This window comes from Chelonoidis abingdonii, chromosome 3, assembly GCF_003597395.2.
Source record: "Chelonoidis abingdonii isolate Lonesome George chromosome 3, CheloAbing_2.0, whole genome shotgun sequence".
NCBI classification, from domain to species: domain Eukaryota; kingdom Metazoa; phylum Chordata; order Testudines; family Testudinidae; genus Chelonoidis; species Chelonoidis abingdonii.
Genome location: NC_133771.1, coordinates 141,002,483 through 141,015,423, shown reverse-complemented (window position 1 = coordinate 141,015,423; position 12,941 = coordinate 141,002,483). Strand labels below are relative to the sequence as shown.

The 12,941-nt window shown below is 41.4% G+C and overlaps 1 protein-coding gene across 1 annotated transcript in view; it reads right to left on the bottom strand.

Annotated features, from left to right (window-relative positions):
• The window catches only part of MTR (5-methyltetrahydrofolate-homocysteine methyltransferase), an 85,536-nt gene that overhangs the window by 53,891 nt on the left and 18,704 nt on the right, over positions 1-12,941 (bottom strand). The window contains 4 exon segments of the mRNA XM_075064182.1: positions 138-217; positions 1,686-1,753; positions 3,192-3,253; positions 4,418-4,518. Of these exon segments, the coding sequence (XP_074920283.1) occupies positions 138-217; positions 1,686-1,753; positions 3,192-3,253; positions 4,418-4,518 (311 nt within the window).

The window sequence follows — 12,941 nt, the reverse complement described above, 5'->3', positions numbered from 1 at the left end:
TCTGGATGCACAACTTTCAGAAGTTAGTGTATCTGGCTATGGAGTTGGGATCTTGGCCACCCCTTCTGGTCTCTAGAGAGCAGTAACTCAGTACATGTCACAAGACAAAAGTCTCAAGCTGTTATTCTCTCGCTTACCTGACAGCAGCATATACCCTTCTGAAACGAAGGAGGGGGGAATACGAGGTTTATATGTCTTTACTGCTTCAGCAATCTCCCTGAATAACAGAAGGAGGAAAGAAAAAGCTCCATAGTTAAGAATATAAATTTTTAATTAAAATCTAAATCCTCTGTGTAATATTCAAATGAAATGTACTAGACAGAGACATCCTTCTCCCCTGTAATTCAGCCCTGCTAAACAAGAACAACAACAACAACATGTTTCATTTTGGGTAGCCAAAGGCAAAAATAAATGCTTTTCAGAAATATGTTATATCCAAATTGTAGTAAGTGTATGGAGCTAAAGACTTCTATCAGATACAAAATGGGAGATCACCACCCCCACCAGATGACACATTTACTTATGGGTAAGGCTACGCTTATGTCACATAGGTCATGGAAGTCAAGGAATCTGCTCCATAAAGTTTTCTGCTTCAGCCCCTGGGGCCGCGGGACTAGGGCTGGCAGCCAGCGGGGCCCCGGCAGGCTTCTAGTGACAGACAACAGCCTCCTCAGGGGGCCCTCCTCAGGGTTCCAGCAACAGCCTCGCTGGGGGGTGACCCCACAGCTCCCAGCCATCATGGTGACAGGAGAAACCATGGAGCTGCAGCAGCAAAAGCCGCAGACAGGTCACGGCTTCTGTGAATTTTTGTTTATTGCCCATGACCTGTCCATGACTTTTACTACAAATAACCATGAAAAAAATCTTAGCCTTACTTATGGGTGGACAGAGAGATACTCCACACTACTGCTCAGCCCCAGAGGTTCCCATTAAAATCCTGATTTCTCAAACATGGATTGTTGTATAGCAGCAACAAGGGTCAGATTTCACTAACTCTCTGAGCTGGGATGCTTCTCCTAATGGCCCTGAGGCAACCCAGAATGAACACAACTATTATGACAGCATGTCCATCTTCCCTCTCTTGGCTTCGCAATCAACTGAGGGCAACGTGCCATGCCTCCTGCACTCACACGGGACATCAGAGCAACAATGGCTCAGAAGGGATAGCTTTTCCCTATCCCCATGGAAGAAGGGGTCTGCCTCTTGTGAATGCTGAAGGAATAAAGGGAGGAAGGAAGTCTTCCAAATTATAATTTCTAGTGGGGCTGTACCGAAACATTTCTCCCAACCAGACAGGGCTGTCATTTTAACCTTCCCAGATCCTTGCCATGGCTTTGCATCGTTTTTCCTTTTCCCTTCACAGCAGCTTTTCAGTATTACCACACAAAAGCTAGAGGAGCAGCACAGCAGAGGAGGGGAAAGGAGAAGACAGGGTTTTATTCTGGAACAGTTTTAGTCAAGATGGGGATCAGGTGTATTGCACTTGTTTTTACCCTCCAGTCCCCGCAACAACAGGCCACTAATGCAGGAGCACAGCACTTTCTGCCCCACCTTGATCTCAAGTGCATTGTCTTATTCTTTTTGTGAAGAGGTCTTAATACAAATCATGGAACTCCAGTTTGGAGGAACAGGGATATCTTCCTTTCCTGTGCATTTGAACAGACTAACATTACCTGTGAAGTTACCTGATATGGGCTGGAGTGGTTCCACAGCAACCTCCAACTATGTTGACCAAACCATCCAAAGCAAAGCTCTGTGTGCAGGGAAAAGACTATTTAGTTTCAAGTTGATAACTGCAACCAATAACAGGCAATTCACAGAAAAGAAGGTAAGAAAATCTATATTCACCAAATATCAAGCAAGCTAAAGCTCCCCAAAGAAAAACAAAATGAAGCAATGTTACTGAATTAAACCCAACTCAAAGAAGCCCATTGAATTTTACCCCTCTGGTTTCAATACTATTACTTCCCTGTAACATTTATTATTCCTTCCACTCCATTCACTCCCAGATGCTAGTATGGCAACCCTCTTGTCTCTGGCCTAAAAGCTGTGGACCAAATTTGCAGATGTGAATGTCTAAAACTAAGTGTTGATTTACATGTCTACATTTGAAAATAAACACACAAGGCCAAAGCTCCACACTGCTTCAGATATTGCCCTCCTGCTGACACTTTAAAGCCCAGATCCCTCTGCTAGTCTCAGGTGGACAGCAAAGGTCAAATAGCACTTTGCAGAGCGAGCAATGGAAAAACCTGTGTCACAGACCGCTCTTCCTCTCCCAAAAGTGGTTATAAATGCTATGACTGTGCAAGATAGTGCCAAACGCATAAAGGCTGCTCAGTTTCCTGTATGGTACTTAACTCCCTATTTTACAAATTGTTTTGAAGCACTTGTATATTACAAGATAATTCACAAAACGTAATTCAGTTTTATTTTGATTACTTGACAGTTAACAGGCAGTAGCTAGCTTCCTCCTCCACCAGCGGGAAAATCCTCTTGGAAACCAAATTTCCAACTGTTGTAATTTGCATTGTCTGCCAACTCAGGCCAGGGTTTCTCAACCTGGGGGTCAGGATCAGTTGTCAGGGGGTTGTAACCACCCTGCCCTTCCTTTATTGCTCTATAAGAGGGTCTTTGCTAGATGGGAGGGGATCCCAGGATGGAAAAGGCTGGAAACCATCAACTTAGGCTAGAGTTACCTAAGTGAGCTTCTTTCTCACTGCAGGTTTCCTGCACAGGAACTCAAAAAACCCACTCAGATTTATGTTCACAGTTAGCTTGCCCTCTTATGTAATGAATTATTTCCAAAGAGAGAGTAAGAGAGAGAGTGAAAAAGACTGCAAGTGCTTGTGACCTGTATCACCTGATCAACGGATCTCACAAGCTAAGCAACCTTCCTGCAACTTAATGGGTGGAAAAAAAGCCAGAATGACTTAGGGTTTCAAAATTCATTAAATAGAAGTTTCTCCTGATCTGAGTCACCAAGTGCCACCATTCAACACACTGGTTATAAACTGCTGGGGAAAAGTGGTGTTTGTAACATACAAAACAGACCCCAGTTAAATACCCAAGTGATATTTGTTTGAGAACCAATTAAAGTGCTACAGTAAGATTGCATAAAGTAAATGCAGAGACAACCATGTTACTATTACTGTGACAGGTAAAACCCATTCATGAGAAATATTCCCTACCTTTATATGCTTGGCAGTCACTTCAGGGGTTTCGTCATAACCTCCAAAAGCATTGGGGAGACCTTGAGAAATATTTTCAGAGTATTACAATGCGTTTAAACCCCACAAAGAGGAGACATTTAAAGCAGCTGCACATGTAGAACTGAAATGTCTCATTGCACTTCTGATCATCATTCAGTGTGTTGTTATTAGTTGCTCCTGAAAGTGTTTGGGATGCCTCATGACAACTAATTTTTTTTTAAATTTTAAATTCTAAATGTGTTTCTAACTTATAGTAGTAATGACATTTATTTCCTGAAGAGTTGGAAAGGGGAATGTAGTAAGGTAGGAAAAAAGTGTTGGGATTTGTTTTTAAAGAAATTATTTCCTTTAACCTAACAGTTATGCTGCTATAGCTACTGAGTGCTGTTAAAGTTCTGTCGTTTCGTTTCCTTTCAACTGAGTAGCTGCTACACTTCTAAAAATAAATAAATAAAAAAATTATTAGTCTTTTCTTAATTACGAAGTTGCAGGTAGTAGTCTGGCCTGGTCTTAAACTATCAGCTTTTCAGAGTAATTATTTTTTTTTTCAAGCTTCAAATCCTGTCTCTAAGGAAGAAATAAAATTTTGGATATTAAAAGAATATAGAAAAGAGTTTGGGAGCAAACTGCTAGAATATCAGATACATGAGCTGCTAGAAAATAAAACCAGTTTACATACATGCTCCCAAAGGAGTTTTGGGTAACGGAGCTTTATTTCCCCGTGCATCCCTACTTCTCTCTCTTTCACAGAAAATGTTTTCTCAAAGCTGTCTTGGGGCAATAAAAGTGCTTGATCCTTCACACTGTATTCACATAAGTGGACCCTATTAAAACAAGTAGCTTGAATGACTTCATTGGGACTACTCAGAAGAGCAAAGGTTGCAAGAGTGAGCCCCAAAAAGATTTAAATTATCCACCATGCACCTGAAACTGCTCTGACTGAAGTTGATAGGTATAGCTGCTCAGTCAACCTTCTAGATCCACCTTTTTATGAGAATGATCAAATAATTCACACTATACAAGCTTCTAGGACAAGAATAGCCTCTTTGGGTGCTGAAATATGAACAAAAAAATGGACTGAAGATGATGAGCTACTACATTGTGTACACTGTGATTGACCTGTAAATTAGGTACCTGGTGTATTACTTCTAGTGGTATGGAAAGGCTAGACTAATTTCCTTTGTGTACACACACATAAAACACACCTGCATTGGGATAACAGATGATGTAGGCCGTCGTACACTTCCCAATTGTTTCAATGAAAGGCCTCATTTCCACTGCCCCTAATGCACAGTTTAAGCCAATACTGAAAAAATAAAAATTGCATTTATTCCTGGTTTAAAGCAAAAACAAAAACAACAAAGAAACACTGGTAACAATGGTACTCTCCCACTAGTAACAGAGTATGTCTGGTGAAGAAAGGAAGCAGATTTTATTTATCTCTATGTTAAGACAGTGTACAAAGTATCAACTGTGTTTCTGATACCTATGTTAAGGCTCCAAAACTGTTGTGTGTGTGTAATTTCTTCATACAGGAATTAGACACAGTGCTCCTGACAGCTAATTTCTTAGTTATTATCTGCTAAAAAACTAGTTTACAGGTGCCTAAGTAGCCCCTGAAATCAGTTTAACTTGCCCTCCACTACCAAAATCTGAAATGGCTCTCCTACTTCCTTCCTGCCTGGTTCACATCTCCAGAGTGTGGCTCCCTGCCACGTGCCTGCAGCAGCTGCACATGCTCTGGCCCAGGCTGACAACACTAAGGTTTACAAACTGGTAGGGGCTCACGAGGTGCATAGAATCAACATTCATCCCCATTCCTGCCCACTGCTTCCTCCAGCTGCTGCTAAGGCCAGAGGACAGAACCCAAAGGTTTTGGGTGATGCCTCCTACAATACCTGTGCTCAATTAACCCTCTCTAGCACTGAGGTCTCCTGCTCCAGATTGACCGCAGCATGAGTTGTTATATTATGGCTCTGAGTCTCCAAATCTTCCAAATAGTCTACTTTACCGTGTGCAAATGGCTAAATTTAAAATATAATCACAGAATCATAGAACTGGAAGGGAACCTCAAAAGATCATCTAGTCCAATCACCAGTACTCATGGCAGGACAAGTATTATCTAGACCATTCCTGACAGATGTTTGTCTAAACTGCTCTTAAAAATTTCTAATGAAGGAGATTCTACAACCTCCCTAGGCAATTTATTCTAGTGCTTAACTATCCTGACAGTTAGGAAGTTTTTCCTAATGTCCAACCTAAACCTCCCTTGCTGGAATTTAAGCCCATTGCTTCTTGTCCGATCCTCAGAGGTTAAGAACAACCATTTTTCACCCCCTCCTTGCAATAACCTTTTATGTACTTGAGAACTGTTATGTTCTCTCTCTGTCTTCTCTTTTCTAGACTAAACAAACACAATTTTTTTCAATCTTCCCTCATAGGTCATGTTTTCTAGACCTTCAATCATTTTTGTTGCTCTTCTCTGGACTTTCTCCAATTTGTCCACATCTTTCCTGAAATGTGGTACCCAGAACTGGACACAGTACTCCAGTTGAGGCCTAAATAGCATGGAATAGAGCAGGATAATTAATTCTCATGTCTTACTTACAAGACTCTGGCTAATACATCCCGGAATGATGTTCACTTTTTTTGCAACAGCATCACAGTGTTGACTCATATTTAGCTTATGGTCCACTATGACCCCCAGATCCCTTTCCCCAATACTCCTTCCTAGGCAGTCATTTCCCATTTTATGTGTATGCAACTGATTGTTCCTCCTACTTTGCATTTGTCCTTAATGAATTTCACCCTATTTATTTCAGACAGTGCACTCTCACATTTAAAGTCATTAGCTATTGGAATTACTTAAATAATTTCCCACCAGAAGTTTGTAGTTGTTTATTGTTATTATTAAATTTATTTATTGGCTTAGGTTTTTTCCTGTTGATTTTTTCTGAATAAATGTTGCACCAGTGAGCTGACAAATATGAAGTTTAAAACCAGTCTGTATACATTTTTATTCTTCTTTTGAGGATAACAGATAAAACACACGTTTAAGTGCATATTGTTAAAAAAATAACAATGTGTGCCCACAAGATGCATTGTGCAGCCTCTCCATTCCCCTCCCTTCAGTCTAGCCCATGTCAGCTCCCCCACTGGGAAGAGGCTGGAGCAACCCCTGCAGAACTCACAATATATTACTTTCCTCATGCCATCTAGCAACCTGCTCCAATTAAGTACTGCCCACTTTCCTCACGGAAGTATGTAAAAGCTTCATTATGTTTGCAACATCCCATGGGAACATCTTAATTGTGCTCTTATATAATACTGTTACTACCAAAAAATCTGCTGTTTCTCTACCATACTGAGGTACCAGCCTGCTGCAACACAGGGAATGGTGAAGCAAGCTTTGGAATATAAGGGCAGCTGGAAACTGACCAGATATCTTGGCAACACTTGTACCTACTGCTTTCTACACTGTAGGTGTGAAAGTACAAGCAGATCCAAAATGCTCAGATTAAATGAGAAAGAGGCACTGCCTTCTACTACAGGAAAAAATGGAGATAACAGAAAGATCAAAGAACCGCCTCAATCTGCCCAGCTAAGATACATTTTTCTTTGCTAAAACACTTAAACTTTGGAAGAAACTGAGTGCATCAGTTAAGGCTGTCTACTGACAGTATTAAGCTTGTACAATTGAATTTACTCACCGAATACATCCTATGTCTCACTGATTTAGGCTGGGCTACACTTGAAATTTTGGAGCGCTGCCGCGGCAGCGCTTTGAAGTGTGAGTGTGGTAGGAGCGCCAGCGCTGGGAGAGAGCTCTCCCAGCACTGCACGTAAACCACATCCTCTATGGGTGTAGCTTGCAGCGCTGGGAGCCGCACTCCCAGCACTGCGGCACTGATTACACTGAGGCTTTACAGCATTGTATCTTGCAGTACACAGGGGGTGTTTTTTCACACCCCTGAGTGCAAAAGTTGCAGCGCTGTAAAGTGCCAGCGTAGCCATACCTTTAGACGTAAGAACATAAGAATGTCCATACTGGGTCAGACCAAAGATCCGTCCAATCCAGTATCCTGTCTTCTGACAGTGGCCAATGCCAGGTGCCCCAGAAGGAATGAACAGAACAGGCAAACAAGTGATCTATCGTCTGTCACCATTCCCAGCTTCTGGCCAATGGAAGCTAGGGACACCATTTCTGCCCATCCTGGCTAATAGCCATTGATGTACCTATCCTCCATGAATTTATCTAGTTCTTTTTTTAACTCTTTTAGAGTCTTGGGCTTCACAACATCCTCTGGCAAAGACTTCCACAGGTTGACTGTGCAATGTGTGAAGAAATATTTTCTTTTGTTAGGTTTAAACCTGCTGCCTATCAATTTCATTTGGTGACCCCTAGTTTCTTGTGTTATGAGAAGCGGTAAGTAACACTTCCATATTCACTTTCTCCACACCAGTCATGATTTTATAGATCTCTATCATATCCCCCCTTAGTCATCTCTTTTCCAAGCTGAAAAGTCCCAATCTTTTTAATCTCTCCTTATACGGAAGCTGTTCCATACCTCTAATTATTTTCGTTGCCCTTTACTGAACCTTTTCCAATTCCAATATATCTTTTTTGAGATGGAGGGACCACATCGGCATGCAGTACTCAAGATGTGGGTGTACCATGGATGTATATAGATTCAACATGATATTTTCTGTCTTATTATCTATCCCTTTCTTAATGATTCCCAAAATTCTGTTTGCTTTTTTGACAGCACTGCACATTGAGTGGGTGTTTTCAGAGAACTATTCACAATGACTCCAAGATCTATCTCAAGTGGTAACAGCTAATTTAGATCCCATCATTTTGTATGTATAGTTGGGATGATATTTTCCATCATTACTTTGCATTTAACAACATTGATTTCCATCTGCCATTTTATTGCCCAGTCACCCAATTTTGTGAGATCCCTTTGTAGCTCGTCGCAATCTGCTTTGGACTTAATTAACTTGAGTAGTTTTGTATCATCTGCAAATTTTGCCACCTCACTGTTTAAGCCTTTTTCCAGATCATCTATGAACAGGCTGAGTAGTACTGGTTCCAGTACAGACCCCTGGGGGACACCACTATTTACCTCTCTCCATTCTGAAAACTGACCATTTATTCCTACCCTTTGTTTCCTATCTTTCAACCAGTTACCAATCCATGCGAGAACCTTCCTTCTTATCCTATGACAGCTTACTTTGCTTAAGAGCCTTTGGTGAGGGACCTTGTCAAAGGCTTTCTGAATATCTAAGTACAGACACCCCCCAGGTTACGCAAATCCGACTTATGCAAATCCGCATTTACGGAAAATATTCTGTAAGCTAGAAATGTTTGTGTTGGGTGGGGCACGTAATTGTTGGGTATACATTTCTGACTTATGCAAAATTCGAGTTATGCAAGGCATTACAGAACGGAACGATGCGTAAATTGGGGAGCATCTGTACACTATATCCACTGGATCACCCTTGTTCACATGCTTGTTGACCCCCTCCCCAAGAATTCTAGTAGATTGGTGAGGCATGATTTCCCTTTACAAAAAACATGTTGACTCTTCCCCAATAAATTATGCTCATTTATGTGTCTGACAATTCTGTTCTTTACAACAGTTTCATCCAGTTTGCCTGGTATTGAAGTCAGGTTTACTTGCCTGTAATTGCCAGGAATCACCTCTGAAGCCTTTTTAAAAAATTGTCACATTAGCTATCCTCCAGTCATTTGGTACAGAAGCTGATTTAAATGTTAAGTTACAAACCACAGTTAGTAGTTCTGCAATATCACATTTGAGTTCCTTCAGAACTCTGGAATACCATCTGGCCCTGGTGACTTATTACTGTTTAATTTATCTATTTGTTCTAAAACCTCCTCTAATGACACGTCAATCTGGGACAGTTCCTCAGATTTGTCACCTAAAAAGAATGGCTCAGGTTTGGGAATCTCCATCACATCCTCAGCCGTGAAGACAGATGCAAAGAATTAATTTAGTTTCCCCGCAATGGCATTATCATCCTAGAGTGCTCCATTAGATGACATTACAGCAGAGGTCTTTCACATGCATAAGCTTCTTGAACAATTTCACCAGCCTATTAGGCACAAACACATTTTCTTTCAACATCAGATAGGCAAGTGCCACCCTTAGGGCCCTCTCCTGAATCCAAATAAAGCTAACATTCCAACACTGATGTCAAAGGGAATTTTGCATGCTCCAGACATATAGAATTAGACCTTTAACATACTTTGTTCCCTGATCTCCCGTTCACACCAAGCCATGCTTCTAATGGACTACAAGTCACCCCCCGTCATTGAAAAAGTCAGAGTGCTAAACTGACTGGCTCTTACATTGCTTCTGAGGGATAAAGGTAAAAGGCATATCAGCAGTAACTCCTAGTGCCTCAAGAGGGACACAAGCTACCCCAAAGGGATGGGAAGGAGACAGAGCCATGGTTTTGTCCCAGCAACCCCAACAGCCAGTTGAAGTAGTCCGCCACAGAGAGAGCTGTAGGGATGGTACAGTGTGCACACTCCCACGGAACTTCCCAGAGTTCAGGGACAGCTCAGTTCTGGACTGGGGTGAGTAGGAAAAATGTCAAATCAACTACTGTATGTTTCTTACGTGTACCTGGGTGGCAATTATGCAGGTAACTGCGAATCAGAGCAAAAGAATTTACATGATGGCTGTGCAATTACTAAGCAGTAACTGTACAGGCAGTATACAAATCTCTGAGCTCCAGCTGGCTTCTAACAGCCAGAGAGTGGGGATCTGCATACTGTACAATTATTTTTCCATACTTGAACAATATGCAACTCCCCTTACTCTAACAGGTTGTGGTGTAAGAGCTGAGTGTGTAACTTTATAGTATTTCTGAACTCTGTTTGGCTTGGAGCATTCTATTTAAATATACCATAGGTTTCAAGGGAATCATTTTACAACCTCCCGCACTGATTTTTGTGTTTAAGCATGTAGAGGTTATACACAGATAAGTCACTTATATGGGCCCCCAGACACACATCATGCACTGTAGCACAGGAAATGTGTCATTACAAAGATGAAAAGACCATTTATTATCATGATATAAGGAAGGGTTCAACAGTCAGGATTGCTGAAGTGACGTAAAGATAAGGATAGTTAATAAGGCCATCCATGCCAAATGTAGATAAATGCAATTGACTCCACACTTTTATGTCATGTTTGATTTATACACTGGCAGCTCACTTTTTTTTTCCCCCACCAGGTTGTCTCTTCATCATAGCCAGCTGCATTTCCCTCTGCCTTATCTCAGCTCCATCTGTCTCTCAACACAGGCTCATCTGTCATTCTCTCTTTGCCTCACCTCAATGGCAAGATATTTTAAAGGCAACTAGTGCAATCAATGAATGAAAATATTTTGACACTCTCACTGGACATACCACGTATCGTGTATCAAAACCATTTCTCCAGACCTTCTGAGGGATTTACTCTCACAGCAGCAGCTGACATGAGGCTGGCACCATGTAATTTTTTTAATTTGAAAGTACGCCTATCAGATACCTGTAGCATGCTTACTCAATTTAAAGGCAAAACGTTGTACTTCCTGACAAATATCATCCTCCAATCAGCTCAGCCCACTCCCCCACCTCAGGCAAAAGTCTGAGAAATTAAATGACCCTTTCATCATGCCTCAAAGCCAACAAACTTAGGCCAGAAGTTGGTGAAATTATTGTGGTGAGTATAATAAGCAGCAGTTACAGTGCACCATTATCGTGGCCATCCCTTCTCTTCCCCAGTTTGTTTGTTATAGCCACCTGTTGTCTCTTGTCATAGGCTATGGCTGTAAAGCTCTTTGGGGCAGGAACTCTCTGTGTGCAAAGCAGTTGGTTCATGAGAGCCTTGCTTCCCTGAATGTGACCACAATACACATACACAACAGGGCTCTGTCAGACCAAGGGAGGAAGCTAACCCCACATCTGAGAGCTGCTCACAGAGAATGTCCTGCCACCTATCAGCTATGCTGATAGCACACAGAGCGAGAGTGTGTGTAAGATCCTTAACCAGGACCCAAACCAAAACAGTGATTTACACTTCAAACTCGTTACTCCAAATCGCACTCAGGAAGAAACTGAAAGCATGTGCAGACGTCCAAGAATGGGTATAATGTGCTCCCTACAGGGAGCACAACTAGACACAGATAGCCAGACTCATTTGCACCACTTTAGTAGCGTAAAGGGACCTTAAAGTGGGGTTAAATACAACTCACTCTCATTTTAATGCTTTGTTTGCCATGACAGCGTAAAGTGGCATTAGTGTAAATCGGAATCAGGCCCAGAGTACTGTATTAAATGTTGTTTAATACAGTCTTAGTTTCTGCTCCAGTGCTCCTTCTATCCTCCCTAGAGACACTAGAGTCATGAGCACCTTGTCTAAGGCTGAGATCTGGGCCAAGCATAGATCTCTAGGCTGTGACAGTGAGCGAATCAAGTAGCACCCTCTTCCAAGCGACTCCATATGTTACTTTTGCAGCACAGTCTGGTCTGGGAAAGTGGATCCTCAAGGGAAGGGGGGAGGGGGAACATGTCAGAAAAGCTGGGTTCATTGTATGTTAGTGCAGTTTCACATTTCTGCATCAGGGGATGACAGACTACTGTTCTTAACTGGGATTGTGTTGTAAAAACAAAGAATGGTTTGTCACAACATATACTGAGTACATGTCTAATAGCAAATGAAAATATTTCAAATTGCAGAAAAATTTTGCTAACTAGAGGCAAATAAAGATTTACACAAAAAAAGTATGTAACTAGAGAAACAGAGAAAAGGATATAGAAAAGCACAAGGATGGGGGTGGGAAGAGGGGAAAGCATGGTTACATGCAGGGCTCTGTCTTACGCAGCTGCCAAATTTTACAGAACATTAGCTTTCATTTTAAAAAAAAGTCTAGCATTTATGTTTGCATGGAAAAGAATATATTTTTACTAAATAATTACCTAGAAGTGTCAAGTATTTTTCAGAACAAATACACCTTTTTGAGAAAATTTTTGTGAATGTTTGAAATTTTGTAAAAAATCAGGGAAAAGGATGCTGCAATGACATCTCATGACTTAGCCCTATGATCTGATACTGGAATCTCTTTTCTTGTTTCCCGGCTCTTTTTTGTAACTATTATTTGTTTCCTCCACCAAATCTATCTAAGCCCAGCCTACCCCAGACATTAACTGTTTGCAAAGTAAATTTGAAAGACTAGGCTTCGAATCCAAGCACAGCTTCTGAAATTTGTTTTAAAACAGTTTGGCCTTGTCTATATTAGACAAACTCCATTTTCCAATATGGTTCACAGTCCAGTGTGGCTCAAGCCTCAGTTCACACATCCTATGGGGCAAGGAAGGTAGAGAAGTGACTCTCTTCAGAGAGAGAATGGAAAAGCAGCTCCATCGCTCTATACGAGAAAGTAGTTATTTCACTTCCTGCCTGCTTCTGAAGACTGATATCATGGGACTCACATAGGTCCTGGCAACACTGGTTCAGAACCACACCACTAGCATTTGAATATTACTGTGCTCAGGGCCAGTTGTTAATTGTAGGGTTCTAGCACCATTTACCTTACCAGCATGGACAGGAACTTTATTAAGCTGCATAACAGTAATAAGGACTCATAAAAGAGGGGTATGCTACACCATGGTTCTCAGGAAAATAATTCCTGGTCACACCTGACAGGGAAACCACA